Consider the following 18,081-nt stretch of genomic DNA (forward strand, 5'->3'; position numbering starts at 1 on the left):
AGACTTTGATGTTTTTGGTGCAAAAGGTAGTCCAATACGTGATTGATGGAATCCTGCTCTGTATTAACATCCTTCTGTGGAGACCAGATGAAAAAGCACTTTCCTGACCTGAGAGGAGGTTACAGGAACACACTGCATTCTCAAGTTACTACGTAACCAAATTCCTAAGAGATGGTACATGGACACACGGACCCCTTGTAAGATAAGGATGGAATGACAGGATCATGGATGAGGATGTTTTGTTTGAACACTCCTGTACCAGGGCACAAAGTTCACTCAGCTTGAAGGAGTCGGCAAAAAGATCCTCTTTTTTGGATGAGTGGTGTTTCTCTTGCTTCTTATGAGTCTGTTTCCTACTCTCCTTGTGCCCCTCTTTGGAGGAGTCCTTAGCTCCGATCCTGTGAGTACCAGAGCGAGGAATCACTGTGCTCATAGGAGCACTACTTGGTGACTCTGCCTGATATACAGGTGCTCCTGACAGGCGAGGATCAGACTGGGGCCTCATAGCACAATCCATTAGGAATCTCTGAAGCCTGTACTCATGGACTTGATGTGTTTGGCTTAGGAAGAATCAGCAAATGCTGCACCTAAACGGAACATGAGCTTCCCAAGGTAGTAAAGGCACCTGAAGTGGTTGTCACTGACCGGGAAGGCTGGGGGGCAGGAAATACAGTTCCTGAATCCTAGCATCTTGAGCATACTAGTCACCCCTTATGGGTGAGGGAAGAAAGACACCCCAAGGCCCTAGGTACTTCACCTTGAATACTGCATGCAGATGTGGTCGCCCCATCTCAAAAAAGAAATATTGGAATTGGAAAAGATTCAGAAAAGGGCAACAAAAATGATTAGGAGTATAGAACAGCTTCCGTATAAGGAGTGATTAATAAGACTGGGACTTTTTAGCTTGGAAAAGAGACGGTTAAGGGGGGATATGAGAGAGGTCTAAAATCATGAGTGGTGTGGAGAAAGTAAATAAGGAAGTTTACAGTAGCAGCTGTGTTAGTCTGTATCTGCAAAAAAAAAAAAAAAACAGGAGTACTTGTGGCACCTTAGAGACAAACAAATTTATTAGAGCATAAGCTTTTGTGGGTTACAGATGGCTATAGAAAAGTAGTGGGAGATAGATAAATTAGCTCCAGGCTAAACAAATCCCTGGTACCTGGATAAGTGAAATGGCAGCTGTTCCAGGTCAATTAAGAACTTTCCAGAAGGCAGGGAGAAGGCTAGGTTGATTGGGACACCTGAAGCCAATCAGGGACTGGCTGAAACTAGTTAAAAGCCTCCCAGTCAGTCAGGTGGGTGCATGTCAGGAGCTGTGGGAGGAAGTTGTGCTGTTGGAGAGGCTGAGCAGTACACACCATATCAGGCACAAGGAAGGAGGCCCTGAGGTAAGGGTGAAGTGGAGCTTGAGGAAGTGAGGGCTGCTGTGGGGGAAGTAGCCCAGGGAATTGTACATGTCATGTTTCTAAAAGGTCAGCTACCATAGCTGATACTATTAGGGTCCCTGGGCTGGAGCCCGGAGTAGAGGGTGGGCCCAGGGTCCCCCCAGCCTTGCCCCCTGATTAATCACTGAGACTGGAAGACAACAGAGACTGTGCAAGGAAGGATAACTTCTCCTCACCTCCCTTGCTGGCTTATGATGAAAATGGCTCAGTAGACTGTGAGCCTTGTCTCTAGAGACAGAATGGTTATGTGGAGGGTCACAGTGAGCCTCTGAGGCTAGCAAAATCCACCAGGAAATGCGGGACCCATGGAGGCAAGGACAGAGCTTTGACACAACTTGTGTCAGGAGTGGGACTTTGTTCACAGCGTGGCGGAAGAAAAAGATTTTTTTTTTTTAAAAGTGCACTGGGGGGTTTGGATTTTTTTGTTTGTTTTGTTTTGTTTGTTTGCTTTGTACACAATGGAGGAGGTGGTCAGAGCTCTGGTACAAGCCATGGCAGCCCAGCAGGAGGCCACCCAGGTTCAGGCAATGGCACAACAGGAATCTATGCGGCTACAGCAGGAAACCAATCAATTATTGATGAGCCAGGCGACCCAAGATCGTGCCCTCTTGAGAGAGGTGGTGGACCAGCTGAAGATCCTCACCACCCAGGCCCGGGGGTCCGACGGGACGCGAACCCTGAGGGCCACTGGTTGTCTGCCAAAGATGACGTCAAGAGATGACGTAGAGGCCTATCTCCTCTCATTCGAAAGGACTGCTCAGCTTGAGGCGTGGCCCCAGGAGCAGTGGGCCAGCATCCTCCCCCTTTTTTGTGTGGAGAGGCCCAGAAGGCCTACTTTGACTTGCCAGCCACGGATGCCACTGACTATACCTGTCTGAATGCAGAGATCCTAACACGATCAGGGGTAACGGCAGCGGTAAGGGCCCAGAGGTTCCATGAGTGGAAATACCAGGAGAACAAACCCCTGAGGTCGCAGCTATTCAACCTCATTCACTCACGCGGAAGTGGTTACAGCCCGAGGTGTGCAGGCCGGAGGAGATTTTGGAGACCATAGTCATAGACCATTACATGCAGGGACTGCCGCCAGATCTCCAGAAATGGGTAGGCCAGAACAATCCGTCCACGTACGACGAGATGATCACGCTGGTAGAAAGATGGATGACAGCCAGGGAACTGACCCGACTACTCAAGGAAGACCCCTTTCGAAGCAAGCACCTGACCCCAACCCTGGAAGGTTGGGCAGCCAAACCCCTGGGGAGTCCTAGGTGGAAGAAGGGGGGACGGAAAACCAGCGGGGACCCCAGAAGGAAGGGATTGGCCTGAATGGGGGGAACCCCGGGACTAAACCCCCTAGCCCCCGGGATAGGGGAGTGATTAAAAGCAATTATAGACGTTATGCATGTGGGGAGTGGGGACACATAGCAGCACAGTGTCCCAGCACTGAGGAGCCTATGCAATGTAACTTGGGGGATGGGGAGGTCCCATGCTCCCTTATCCACCTCGCGGGGGTCGCATTAGCCCCGCGTAATTACACCAGGCCAGTGAGGATAAATGGAGCAGGGACTACAGCGCTTGTGGACTCTGGGAGTGCTATCACCCTCATATCGGATAAACTGGTAAAAAGTAGTCAGCTGCTACAAGCCAAACGCGTAGCAGTGACGTGCGTGCATGGGGCCGTGAGCCATTACCCCACCATCCCAGTGGAGATAGAGGTTCAGGGAAACCCCTCTGAGGTGACCATGGGAGTAGTTCCTAAACTCCCATATCCTGTAGTCACTGGGAGGGACTATCCAGGGTTTGATAATTTACTCCCCCCGGAGAGGCTGGAGGGAGGTGGGGACCCTGAGGACAGCGACTCGTCACCGGGGGAATGTCAACCCCCGATGTTCGCTGAGATTTCTCAGGATCTGTTCTCAGCCCCCTCGAAAGACCTGGAAGAGAAAAAAAGAGAGGAAGGCCACGAAGGCCTTGGGAACCCGGATCCTGATCCAGGCCAGAAGACCTCCCTAGTAGGCAGATGGACGCGAGTAGCCAACAGAGAAACTTCCACCACAGAAGGTGAGCCAGAAGCTGCCCCAAGCCATGACGTCGGTGAGCCGTTGGAAGAAGCAGAAGCCGGCCCCTGGGAGCTTGGGCAGGTTAGTCCTAGGAGAGGGACTTTTGGGCGGGACCAGGAGGAGGATCCCAGATATGATTACACCAGGAAAGAGGTGGCCGAGATCGATGGGATACCCGTGGATGGGAAGGTCCGGGGTCCCGGACCTTACTTTATAGTGAAGAAAAATCTCGCATGGTGCAAATGCAGGAGCAAGAGATACAACAACTTTTTGTGCCACGAAAACATCAAAAAGCCATATTGAATCTTGCCCACAGTCACCTGTTTGGAGGACACCTAGGGGTAGAGAAAACCCAGGCACGGATCCTGCAGAGGTTCTTCTGGCCAGCTGTACATGAAGATGTCCGGCGATACTGCACCTCTTGTCCGGAGTGTCAGTTACACAGCCCTCGCCCACACTTGCGGGCTCCTTTGATACCTCTTACAATAACAGAGGTTCTTTTCGAACGGATAGCCATGGATCTGGTAGGGCCCCTAGAGAAGACAGCTCAGGGCCACCAACTTGTGCTGGTTGTACTGGACTATGCAACCTGGTACCCAGAAACTGTTTCCCTACGCAACACAGCTTCCAAGACAATAGCTAAGGAGCTAGTAAAGTGGACTGATGCAGCAGAGGGGGCATTTACAGACCTTCAGACGGCCCTTTGTAATGACTCCGTACTCATAGCTCCGGACTTTAACAGGGAATTTATTTTACAAACAGACGCTTCCGAGGTGGGGTTGGGGGCAGTTCTGTCACAAATGGTGGGAGAAGAGGAACACCCGATCCTCTACCTAAGCAGAAAGCTTCTCCCAAGAGAACAGAAATACGCAGTAGTCGAGAGAGAATGCCTTGCTGTCAAATGAGCTATGGAGACACTGCGTTATTACCTCTTAGGCCGGCGATTTACTCTTGTGACGGACCATGCACCCCTCCAGTGGATGCAGCGGAATAAGGACAAGAATGCAAGGGTCACCAGGTGGTTCTTATCCCTACAACCATTCCAGTTCCACATACGGCACAAGGCTGGCTGCCACCAAGGCAACGCTGATGGTCTGTCACGAGCATACTGCCTGGCGTCCCAAGTTGCCCAGCTCTATAGTGTTATGCAGGGCAGGGGATATGTGATGGGGCAAGGCCAGATGGCTATAGAAAAGTAATGGGAGATAGATAAATAGCTCCAGGCTAAACAAATCCCTGGTATCAGGATAAGTGAAATGGCAGCTGCTCCAAGTCAATTAAGACACCGGGGGCCAATTAGGAACTTTTCAGAAGGCAGGGAGAAGGCTAGGTTGATTGGGACACCTGAAGCCAATCAGGGGCTGGCTGAAACTAGTTAAAAGCCTCCCAGTCAGTCAGGTGGGTGCATGTCAGGAGCTGTGGGAGGAAGTTGCACTGTTGGAGAGGCTGAGCAGTACACACCATATCAGGCACAAGGAAGGAGGCCCTGAGGTAAGAGTGAAGTGGAGCTTGAGGAAGTGAGGGCTGTTGTGGGGGAAGTAGCCCAGGGAATTGTACAATGTCATGTTTTTAAAAGGTCAGCTACTATAGCTGATACTATTAGGGTCCCTGGGCTGGAGCCCAGAGTAGAGGGTGGGCCCGGGCTCCCTCCCCCTTTGCCCCCTGATTAATCACTGAGACTGGGAGACAACAGAGACTGTGAAGTGAGCTGTAGCTCACGAAAGCTTATGCTCTAATAAATTTGTTAGTCTCTAAGGTGCCACAAGTACTCCTTTTCTTTTTGCGAATACAGACTAACACGGCTGCTACTCTGAAACCTGTGCAAGGAAGGTTTCAGAGCAGCAGCCGTGTTAAGTCTGTATTCGCAAAATAGAGAAGGAGTACTTGTGGCACCTTAACGACTAGGATACTTCTCCTCACCCCCTGGCTGGCTTGTGATGAAAATGGCTCAGTAGACTGTGACCCTTGTCTCTAGAGAGAGAGAAGGGTTACGTGGAGGGTCACAGTGAGCCTCTGAGGCTAGCAAAATCCGCCAGGAAATGCGGGACCCACAGAGGCAAGGACAGAGCTTTGTCACAATATATACATATAGAGAAGGTGCAAGTTGCCATACAAACTGTAAGAGGCTAATTAATTAAGATGAGCTATTATCAGCAGGAGAAAAAAACTTTTGTAGTGATAATCAAGATGGCCCATTTCGACAGGAATGTGTGAGGATACTTAACATGGGGAAATAGATTCAATATGTGCACTGACCCAGCCACTCCCAGTCTCTACTCAAACCCAAGTTCATGGAATCTAGTTTGCATATGAATTCAAGCTCAGCAGTTGCTGCAAACTAGATTCCATGAACTTGGGTTTGAGTAGAGATTTGGAGTGGCTGGGTCATTACATATACTGAATCTATTTCCCTATGTTAAGTATCCTCACACCTTCTTGTCAACAGTCGAAATGTGCCATCTTGATTATCACTACAAAAGTTTTTTTCTCCTGCTGATAATAGTGCATCTTAATTAATTAGCCTCTTACAGTTTGTATGGCAACTTCCACCTTCTCTGTATGTGTGTATCTATCTATAGATATCTTCTTAATATATGTTCCATTCTATGCATCTGATGAAGTGGGCTGTAGCCCACGAAAGCTTATCCTCTTATATATTTGTTAGTCTCTAGGGTGTCACAAGTACTCCTGTTCTTTTGGTAAATAAGGAAGTGTTATTTACTCCTTCTCATAATACAAGAACAAGGGGACACCAAATGAAATTAGGATGGAAGAATCCAATGCACCGCTACAGACTAGGGACCGAATGGCTCGGCAGCAGTTCTGCGGAAAAGGACCTAGGGGTGACAGTGGACGAGAAGCTGGATATGAGTCAGCAGTGTGCCCTTGTTGCCAAGAAGGCCAATGGCATTTTGGGTTGTATAAGTAGGGGCATAGCGAGCAGATCGAGGGACGTGATCGTTCCCCTCTATTCGACACTGGTGAGGCCTCATCTGGAGTACTGTGTCCAGTTTTGGGCCCCACACTACAGGAAGGATGTGGATAAATTGGAAAGAGTACAACGAAGGGCAACAAAAATGATTAGGGGTCTAGAGCACATGACTTATGAGGAGAGGCTGAGGGAGCTGGGATTGTTTAGTCTGCAGAAGAGAAGAATGAGGGGGGATTTGATAGCTGCTTTCAACTACCTGAAAGGGGGTTTCAAAGAGGATGGCTCTAGACTGTTCTCAATGGTAGCAGATGACAGAACGAGGAGTAATGGTCTCAAGTTGCAATGGGGGAGGTTTAGATTGGATATTAGGAAAAACTTTTTCACTAAGAGGGTGGTGAAACACTGGAATGCGTTACCTAGGGAGGTGGTAGAATCTCCTTCCTTAGAGGTTTTTAAGGTCAGGCTTGAAAAAGCCCTGGCTGGGATGATTTAACTGGGACTTGGTCCTGCTTTGAGCAGGGGGTTGGACTAGATGACCTTCTGGGGTCCCTTCCAACCCTGATATTCTATGATTCTATGATTCTATGAAATTAATATGTAGCAGGCTTAAAACAAACACAAGCAAATATTTTTTCATGCAACTCACTGTCAACCTCTGGAACTCCTTGCCAGAAGGTGTTGTGAAGGCCAATACTATAACAGGGTTCAAAACGCAGCTAGATAGATTCATGGAGGATAGGTCCATCAATGGCTATTAGCCAGGAGGGGCAGAAATGGTGTCCCTAGCCTCTGTTTGCCAGAAGCCTGGATTGGGTGACAGGGCATGGATCACCTGATGATAACCTGTCTGTTCATTCCCTTTGGGGCACCTGCCATTGGGCACTGTCAGAGGACAGGATACTGGTCTTGATGGACCTTTGGTCTGACCCAGTATGGCTGTTCCTATGTTCTTATGTTCACTATACATATCTAACTATAAAACTGACTAAAAACTATATCCAAAATAGTGTACAAATTATTTAGTTTGATGATGAAGAAACTAGCTATTGCTGCACATACTGAAGAGGTTCCATCTCAGGCCATGGGTAGTAGAAAGGAACTGGAAAGGTGATCGGTCTGCACTGTTCCTTATATCTTTGGTTCAGAGCTCAAGGAAGGGAAGGCTGCAGGCCTGGACCAGCAGAAACTGCAAGCAAAAATCTTCTGGTCTCAGGTGTATGAAGTGTGTGCGTACCCACACTGGAATACTCATAAGGACATCTCTTGAAGAACAAACAAGATTCCTTCTCATTAAGAAGAAAAGAAACACTATCGAAACCAAACTGACACTAACCAGTAACTGCTAAGAACATGTCTATTTTCAACTATTTACAAAACAATGGATAAACCACAGTGAGCAGAGATGCTCTGAAACTGTGATGAGAAAGAACAGGGGTTGCCCCACCCTTTATGCCCTTTGTTGGGGGCATGACAACACTTCTGGCATAGCTACGTCCTCCCATGGACATTCCTGCCCAAAGGAATCTGATCTTGAGTGTACTGGGTGCATGTGCACCAGCAGTAGAGTATATATATATATGGGTAAGTGCTTAAAGAAAAAAATCTCTGTACAGTGTGCTGCTGCTGAAGTCCTGGTGCACAGTGAATGGCCTGGAGACTATTCTAATGCTGTTAAATAAATTGATGGGATAGCTTGCATTTATACACTGCACCCCACGCTGATCATCATATCCAAGAAAGGAACCACCAGAAATCAAAGGGGCTCAAAATGGAAATAGGGAACGACTGGAGGCCTGGAAGAACTCTCATAAGAAGGGATTTTGAAACGATTAGGATTATTTACCTGACAAAGGAGATGACTAATAGGAGCCATGACTGAAAGACAAAATAACGACTGGCATAGAGAAGGGTTTCATAGATTTTCAAGGTCAGAGGGGACCACTGTGATACTAGGCTGACCTTCTGCATAACACAGGCCATAGAACTCCCCCAGAATAATTCCTAGAACACATCTATTAGAAAAGCAGCCAATCTTAATTTAAAAATTGTCAGTAATGGAAAATCCCTTGGTAAATTGTTGCATGGATTAGTTACCCTCACTGTTAAAAATTTACCCCTTATTTCCAGTCTGAATTTGTCTAGCTTCAACTTCCAGCCATTGTATCATCTTAGACCTTTCTCTGCTAGATTGAAGAGCCCATTATTAAACATGTGTCCCCCAGGTAAATACTTATAGACTGTAAGCAAGTCATCCTTTAATCTTTATGTTAAATTAAAGAGATTAAGCTCTTTGCATCTACCACTATAAGGCATGTTTTGTAATCTTTTAATCATTCTTGTAGCTCTTCTCTAAGTGCTCTTCAGTATATCAACATCTTTCTTGAATTGTGGGCACCAGAAATGGATACAGGATTCCAGCAGTGGTCACACCAGTGCCAAATACAGAGGTAAAATAACCTCTGCTCCTATTTGAGATTTCCCTGTTTATGGATCTAAGGATCACATTAGCTCTTTTGGCCACAGCATCACACTGGGAGGTCATGTTCAACTGATTATCCACCACAATCCCCAAGCCTCATTCAGAGTCACTGCTTCCCAGGATAGAGTCCACCTTCCCATAAATATGGTCTACATTCTTTGTTCCTCGATGTAAACATTTACATTTAGCCACATTAAAATGCATATTGTTTGCTTGTGTCCAATTTACCAATAAATCCATATGGTTCTGAGTCAAGGATCTGTCCTCTCCATTATTTATCACTCCCCCAATTTTTGTATCATTGCAAACTTTATCAGTGATGATTTTTTGTTTCTTCTAAGTCACTGATAATAAAAATGTTAAATAGCCTAGGGACAAGAATCAATCCCTGCTCAATGACAATTCCCCAGTTACATTTTGAGACCTATCAGTTAGCCAGTTTTTAATCCATGTAATGTGTGCCATGGTAATTTTATATCATTCTAGTTTTGTAATCAAAACACAGAGAGTTGGCCCCCTGTTCCACCCTCCCATACTGAAACCTTCTTGCCCTTGAGGTACCTCTTGCCCTTCCCCAAACTGTCAGCCCTGGGTCTGAGGGACTCACCTGCTGGCTGCTCGGTGAGTAAGAGGCATCCCGCCTGGAGCTCCCAGGCTCAGACTCACCTGCTGGAGCCTGAAAAACACAGACAAAACCATGCAGTTACTGCACAGCTGCATCTCCTGTGCATCTGACCTGGCACTGGGCCCAGGAGCAGAGGCCATGCAGAAGGGGAGCAGAGCTGGCAACTGGACTGGTGTCAGGAGCAGCCACCACACTGGGAGCAGAACTAGCACTGGACCCAGGAACAGCTGCCATACAGCAGGAAAGCACAGCCATCATGGGTAACAAGAGAGCAGCATTACCCCAAGCTCCATACCCAGCTGCTGTGGCAAGGCTGCCTCCCCTGCCTGGCACTTGCCTGAATCAAAGCCCTAAAATAGCCTCTATTCATCCCATAACTCAGTTAGAGGCCTCAGCTCCTCTCCAGCAAATGATAAAGACCACAGCCCAGACAATTCCTCCTGTCCCAGGGCCCCTTCTGAATCTCTGCTGCTTGGAGAAAAGGGAGACGACACGTTCCCAACCCCACTCACTGACCAGCAACAAGAAAGCAAAAGATCCAAAGAGATGGGGAAGGGGGAGAGCCTTGAACCTTCCTCACTCTCTCTGTCTTAGGCTTGGTCTGCACTAGGAAATGAGGTAGATATAACTATGGCGCTCAGGAGCGTGAAAAATCCTCCTGAGTGATGCAGTGAAACTGACCTAACCTCCAGAGTAGACAGCGCTCGGTCAATGGGAGAATTCTGCAGTGGTGCCTCTTGGGGAGGTGGAGTACCTACACTGATGGGAGACCCCCTCCTGTCAGACTGGTAGTGTCTACACGCAAGTGCTACAGAGAAACTGCTGCACCGTTTTAAATGTAGACAAGATCTTATGCCCTTATACCGTGCCCTCTGCAGTTGACTTTTAAACAAACTTTGTATTCGTGGATAATCTAAGCACTATACCCAGATGTATAGACACTCTCTTCTTAACCTTGTATTATATAATTTTTTGACATTCGCTTTAATAAATTTTTTAAATCTGAGCATCTCCCAGTCTTTCATGTATTTATCCTCCCAAAACCTCTGTGGGGTAGGAAGGTGCATTATTATCCCCATTTCACGGATGGGAACTGAGGCATAGAGGGCTGGATTCACAAAGCTATTAGCTGCCTAAAGATGCAGATAGCCTAGTGGGATTTACAGCCGTGCCCAAGTGCTTAGCTCATGGAATTCCTGTACATTCCACCAGGCACCTCTCTCTGGCTCCAGACAACTAGATTACCTTTGCAAACCTGGCCAACTGACTTGCCCAAACTCTGTAGCAAAGCCAGGAATTAAACCCAGGTCTCAAGTCTCATGCCAGCCCCCAAATCAGTCAGCCAGCCTTCTTCTCTGTTTCTCTTCCTATTCTGCCCTTTGGGGCAAACCACACAGGACATGGCGGTGCAGCTGCAATGGTCTTTTCATCATTGTAGCCTAGATCCTCAAACAAAGGATCTGTCCTACACAGAGCCGAGTAAACCTGAGAGTTCATGTTCCAGCCCCATTTGTGAAATCTGGGATTCTGTCAAGGCCAGCAGCAGAGCTGGGGGAGCTGGCTGTGCGTGCCTAGAGATAGGACCTGTGCTGTATACTGTCCTAGCGAGCTGGGCTGTCTTCAATGTACAGATGTACAGAAAGGACTCGGGTTTGGACAACACCAAGTACGTGAATGTGACACCGACACAGGACAAAAGGCTCCATTCTTTGCCACTCCCTGCTGTGACCAAGCCACAGACAGACAGGAGACAAGGGCACGGCCACCCTCCAACCATGCGATCAGTAACACTTCCAGAGAGATGACGCTCTGGGGGCACTGTCATGCAAACCCCTCTGTTACTGACCACCCTCCCCCAGTGCAGACTGGGGTGCTGCCACCCCCAGCCCACGTCACTGACTCTCCCAGCACAGACAGGGGCACAGGGGCACTGCCACCCCCCGTGTCACTAATCTCACATCACAGAGTGGGACACGGGGCAGGTGCCACACCCACTCCCTATGTCACTGACACACACACATCCCAGCACAGACTGGGGCATAGGTAGCAGCTGCTACCCCCAGCCTGTGTCACTGACTGCCCCAGCACAGACAGGGGGACAGGGGCACTGCCACCTCCATGTCACTTACCCCACAGCACAGACTGGGGCACAGGGGCACTGCCACCCCACCCCCTGTTGACTGACCCCCACAGCACAGACAGGGGCACAGGGGCACTGCCACCCCACCTCCAGTGTCATTGACCCTCCCCCCACCCAGCATAGACTAGGCTCATTCATTGTGTACTAGCTGTCTGGTGGAGGGGCACATCAGTGACCCCAGCACTGATCTCTGCTATGGGAATGACAAGCTCCCAAACACAGCAATGTGGGAGGCCCTCAGGAGTCCGCTGCGACACAACACACATCGCACACGACATTGCTGTATGTTAGGTGGGGTTAGCCCCTGCACAGGCTTTGTGCTAGCAGCATCCAGGGGCAGGGCATGCTCACTGATTTAGTAGGACACTGGTGGGCTTTAGTTGATGTGACCGCATGCTACACACAAGATGCTGCAGGACTGCTTGCCTTGGAATAAAGGTTGGTCTTCAGAACTCCCCCCTGGCCATAGCCGAGGGGAGGGCCCCCCAGACAGGCCTTGCCTGCTGCCTTCCCCCTTCGATTAGCCACCACAAAGGGGTTCTCACTGAAGAGGATTGGTTGAGAGTCGACCATACTCTCTTGCTCTGGCTCCTGAGGCTTTGGCAGCTGGTCCTGGGTTAGGGGACAGCCCACAGGCTCCGGCATGTGTAGCGGGACCAGCGCTGCCCTTTCTGTGTGCTTGCCAGGTGATGCCGGGTCCTGGGGTGGGCTAGTTACACTGAGGCTCAGGCCTGCGATTGGGTCAGGGTCTGAATTCTGGCTGTCCAGAGCCACTGGCAGAGGCAGCAGAGCGCAGTCACTCTCCATTCCAGAGCTGGCTCGATCACACTGAACGAGTTGAGAGGGAAACAAAAGGGTCAGAAACAGAAAGAAAGAACAGCCAGCGTAAGGGAGAGGAGGCAGCAAACATGGTGCCAGTCACTGCCACCATTGCTCCTAGACACTGGGGACTGGAGAGCTCCTGCACACAATGCCCATCACCACAGTTCCCTGGCCCTGCATTAGGGGAATCACAATGCTGAACAGCCTCACATGCAATGGAGGTGCGCAAAATTCTCATGCCTCCTGGCAAGGCCTTACCTATTGGATCCCATGAGCTGCCTCCAAGGGGACAGCTTCTTGCTCTGTCTGCATATAAGGGAGTGCACACAACAAGCACATCCGTGTCACATGACACTTGGATACTTCTGTACATACTAAGCCCACACTTCCAGCCAGAGACACACACTGAGCCTGCATACACCCACATACACCTCCAACTCACACTCCACACGTGCTCCAGAGCGCTGAACGGGAAAGGCTCCCGGGAAGAACATGTAAGGAAATAGCCAGGGCACCATCTGCCCACTCATTGTCACTGTACAGGCACAGGCTAAAGCCACTCACCTCACTACAGTGCACAGGAGAGCAGCTCACCATTGTCACGCAGGCTAACCACCCACCTCACTACAGCGCACAGGAGAGCAGCTCACCATCGTCACACAGGCTAACCACCCACCTCACTACAGTGCACAGGAGAGCAGCTCACCATCGTCACGCAGGCTAGCCACCCACCTCACTACAGTGCACAGGAGAGCAGCTCACCATCGTCACGCAGGCTAACCACCCACCTCACTACAGTGCACAGGAGAGCAGCTCACCATCGTCACACAGGCTAACCACCCACCTCACTACAGTGCACAGGAAAGCAGCTCTCTGCCCCTGTAGGGGCTAACGCCACCCCCCTCACTAAAGCACAACAGGAGAGCAGCTCACTGCCCCGGCACTCACTATCTCACTATCATGCACATGAAAGCAACTCACCATCACCACATTGCCTAATACCACCCACCTCACTACAATGCACATGAAAGCAGCTCACCATCGTCACGCAGGCTAACCACCCACCTCACTACAGTGCACACAAAAGCATCTCACTGTCACCACACAAATGCTTCCCCACCAAAAGGCAGCACAAACATCTCTGGACCCACCATCGTGTCGGCTGTAATGGGGCATTAAAAGGTTGAGGGAAGTCTTGCTCCATCAAGGCCGTAGCTTTCCCCTAAAAAGAAAAGGAGGACTTGTGGCACCTTAGAGACTAACAAATTTATTTGAGCACAAGCTTTCATGAGCTACAGCTCACTTCATCGGATGCTGTAGCTCACGAAAGCTTGTGCTCAAATAAATTTGTTAGTCTCTAAGGTGTCACAAGTCCTCCTTTTCTTTTTGCGAATACAGTCTAACACAGCTGCTACACTGAAAGCTTTCCCCTAGGCTCCATTCACCCTCTCCACAGTGGTTTTATTGGAAGAAGCACTGACCTTCCCTCCTCTAACACTGCAGAGGCCAGGCTTTCAGTGGCAGTCTCCTGGTGCGCAGCCAGAGCCCTCTCCAGAGAAGCAGAGACAGTCAGAGCCCAGGACTCCAACCTCCTTCATCCAGAAGCAGGCTAAAGAGCTGTGAGACCCTTTCTGCTCCAATCACGTTCTGCAGCCAGGGTGACACTTACAAAAATAGCCCTCCAAGGCGGGGTAGGTGTGTGACTATAATGGCAGCTGGGAAGGCAGAAATTCCTGGCACTCTCCTCCTCCCACCCCCAGCCTTCCCCATCCCATGCTAAGGCAGCAAAGGGGAGAGTGATGGCTTGTATCAGGTTTCCACAGACACTGATGTCTGGGTGAAACTTATAAAGAGAAAATCATACACCTAACTATCATAGTGATGCCAGAAAAATCTTTGTGCAGATGAAGTTATAACAGCAAAACAGCCCTTTTGCTGGGATACCTTATTTCGTTTGGGAAGCTGGTATAAGCTACACTGGCAAAAGAATGCTGTTGTCTGTCTGATATGCATCTCTATTAGGAGGTTTGCCAGTCTAGCTATAAGCAAACTCTTCCTAGTGTAGCCAATGCCTGCCACACCATGCTCCTCCCTGCTTGTTTCTCTAACGCCAGGGAGAAATCCAGAAACGCTACCTGGACAGAGACCCCGGGGTGTGGGAGAGTGTAGATCCCACTAGTCCCCACACCAGTCTGTCTTGCCCACATAGGGGGAAGGAAAGCACTGTCCCTCTCAGGCATTGTGGGGAAGGGAAGGCAAATGCAGCTCTTCTGAATCTGGAAAGTGAGAAGTGTACTGACCCGTAGGATGTCTCAGAAACCTCCCTGCTTTGGCTCATCCACACCACTAGCTCCTGAGCCTCTCCAGCTCTCAGTCTGATCTCCAGGGCTGCTGCAGTGCATTCTGGGGATAGACTCCCAGTTTCCACCTCGTCTCCCTCTCACTGGATTATTTTTACTGGCCAAGCACAGCTCCTATTTTTGGAAACTGAAGATCTGTTAACATTGTACTATTGACCCAGTCTTGTCCCCCAAGAGATGGGCTCCTGTCCAATGAAGTGAGCTGTAGCTCACGAAAGCTTATGCTCTAATAAATTTGTTAGTCTCTAAGGTGCCACAAGTACTCCTTTTCTTTTTGCTCCTGTCCTAGCATAGGGAGATAGGGAATTCATGCCCCCCAGAGCTGATACAGGGCTAATGCAGTCATAGTCTGTCCTGGTCCATCACTTTGCCCCAGAACAGGAACCCTAATCCTCTTCTGCCAGCACAGTCAGGCTCTAGAATCTAACAGGCGGAACAAAATCCAATGGCTGGAAGCAGAAACCAGATAAATTTACATTAGAAATAAAATGCAGATTTTTAACAATGAAGGTATTTAATTATTGGAATAATTTACCTAGGACTATGGTCGATTCGCCATTCCTTGGAGTCTGTAAATCAAGATCTTTCTAAAAGATCTGCTCTGCCTCAACCCAGAGTTATGGGCTTGATGCAGGTGTCACTGGGTGAGGCCAACCTGGATTAACACTGGAGCTTTAGAAGGTATAGCCTGGGGCCTCAGATTTTGAGGGGCCTCTGTGACGAAGTGGGAAAGTTCTTAATGTTTTCTCTGAACATGGTGTGTGCCTCTGTTTCCCCTATGTATTGCTTAAGTATCTGGGTGGTGGAATAAGAGTGTGTGATTGTTGCAGAGACCCCCTAGAGAGTAGGTGTGAGTACCATCAGCACAGAGAGTAATCTAGCAACTCTTAAATAAATGAAATAATAAATGAATAAAGAAAGAATAAATGGATACAAATCAGATGTCAAGAATTATAACATTCAAAAACAAGTCAGAGAACACTTCAATCTCTCTGGTCACTTGATTACAGTCCTAAAAGTCGCAATATTACAACAAAAAAATTCAAAAACAGACTCCAACGAGAGACTGCTGAATTGGAATTAATTTGCAAACTGGACACCATTAAATTAGGCTTGAATAAAGACTGGGAGTGGATATGTCATTACACAAAGTAAAACTATTTCCCCATGTTTATTTTTCCCTTCTACTGTTCCTCACACTTTCTTGTCAACTGCTGGAAATGAGCCATCTTGATTATCACTACAAAAGGTTGTTTGTTTTTTTTCTCCTGCTAGTAATAGCTCACCTTAACAGATCAGTCTCGTTATAGTGTGCATGGTAACACCCACTGTTTCATGTTCTCTGTGTATATCTATATCATCTATCTATCTTCCTACTGTATTTTCTACTTCATGCATCTGATGAAGTGGGCTGTAGCCCACGAAAGCTTATGCTCAAATAAATTTGTTAGTCTCTAAGGTGCCACAAGTACTCCTTTTCTTTTTGCGGATACAGACTAACACGGCTGCTACTCTGAAACCTAGCAACTGATAGTCGCAGCCCCACCCTCCTCTTCAAGGTGCTGGGAGCAAAGAGATCAGGTGACCTTTTGCAGGGAAAGGGACAAAAGGACAGAGGAAGGGCTACGGGGACAGGAGTCAGAGGATGGGCTGGTGGAAACTGGTCAGTTTCCTGTTTTGATACTCGGAGAGGAAGTCCAGGGCACCAGGCACTGGATCCCCCCCAAGATGGACTTTGCTGTTCCCAGTTTCTGTGGTAACAAGCTCTGTTCTACGCTGTGTTCCTGTCAACTAATAAACCTTCTTTGTTACACGCAGGCTGAGAGTCACTGCTGCCTTCAAAGTTGGGGGGCAAGGCCCTTTGGGGGTGTACAAGGCTTCCCCAGGTGTCCCATCCAGGGGGACTCACCGCGGGGAGCTCACAAGGTGAACAGGGGGCTAAACATTCTGAGGTCAGACCTAGGAAGTGCAGAAGCCAAAGAAGCTTCTTGCCATGGTGCAAGGGTACCCTGTGGGGAGTCACACTGCACCAGAGTCCTGCCTGGTTCTCTCAAAGCAGTTCCAGAGCATCCAGCCTGCGACCCCCATGACACTCCCCAAAATATATATAATTTGTACAGGTGATTAGATAATAAAGCCATAGCATCATGATGTGTATTACAACCAGTTATGTGCGAAAATCCAAATGGTTTTGTTTGTTTTAACTTTCACTCAGCTCTATAACGGGTCCATCACGCTTAAAAACAGGAACTAAAATAACCAAGGGAATTTAACAAAAGAGTGTTTAGCACTGGGCATGGGTAAAGCACAAAAGATAATGAATATGCAAAAAGGGGCTCCCAAAACAATAAAAGCCCTGGGCCCCCTTCACACTTAATCCAGCCCTGGGTGAGAGGGTCACTCGATGTTATGCAAGAGGTCTCAGTACACAATCATACTGGTCCCTTCTAGTCTTAAAAATCTCAGAATTAATGAATCTATGAAAGAGCCAAGCTCATTGCTTATGAACTCCACTGCACTGGGTACTACACAAACATGACTCAGACAGAGGGACCACAAATAGGTCTAGCAAACAGTGGACCAGAAACAACTCTGTGCACAATTTGGAGTTGACTCATTCAAGGCTGGCTTTTAAAAGGTGTAACATACAAATACAAAACATGTTACTTGCAATAAATCCCTGATATCAACCCACACAGAGAGGCCTATACACAGCAAAATAGACTGACACACCCTGGGCTTAAATTCTTGCCCCTTCTCTGGGGTGCTCCCAAGAGAAATCCCATTCAGGACCCAGAGCAGAGCCCTGTAGCAGCACCATGCCTTCCATCACTTCCACCTCTGCTCGGGCATGTGAGAAACAACGAGTTTCCAAGGGGAACTGGGCCTTCCTTCTTCATTGCCCCTCCAGAAGGGCCTCATCCCTCAGAGATGTGTTTAGCTAGACAGACACAGACACTCTAGATGGCACTGACTTTCTCTCAGTCATGCTCCTGCAGTATAATCCACCCTTCTCAAATTGGCTAAAAGGCTCTCTTAGACCCAGCTGGAATTAATGTGAATGAGACTAACACAGCCAGGAGTAAATGAGGCTGTATAGGCTGAACCAGGGCTCATGCTGCATCTAAAATGAGACAGACCAGATGACAGATACGGCTTGATTAGACAGAAAGGCAACCAGCTGGAAGAATCAGACATACAGCAAGAACTGGAAGCTAATG

The 18,081-nt window shown here is 48.5% G+C and overlaps 1 protein-coding gene across 32 annotated transcripts in view; it reads right to left on the reverse strand.

The window, feature by feature from the left end:
• Positions 1–18,081, reverse strand: part of SCRIB (scribble planar cell polarity protein) — a 247,753-nt gene that overhangs the window by 87,023 nt on the left and 142,649 nt on the right. For 13 of the 32 annotated variants that reach the window (XM_043507173.1, XM_038389665.2, XM_043507174.1 and 10 more), the window contains one exon: positions 9,521–9,589. The exons of 10 other annotated variants lie outside the window; for them this stretch is intronic. In XM_043507173.1, the coding sequence (XP_043363108.1) occupies positions 9,521–9,589 (69 nt within the window). Of the gene's footprint in view, positions 1–9,520; positions 9,590–12,104; positions 12,516–18,081 lie in introns of all 32 variants that reach the window. 9 more of the 32 variants (XM_043507163.1, XM_043507170.1, XM_043507166.1 and 6 more) reach the window with 1 other exon arrangement.

This window comes from Dermochelys coriacea, chromosome 2 (genome assembly GCF_009764565.3).
Source record: "Dermochelys coriacea isolate rDerCor1 chromosome 2, rDerCor1.pri.v4, whole genome shotgun sequence".
Taxonomy (NCBI): Eukaryota; Metazoa; Chordata; order Testudines; family Dermochelyidae; genus Dermochelys; species Dermochelys coriacea.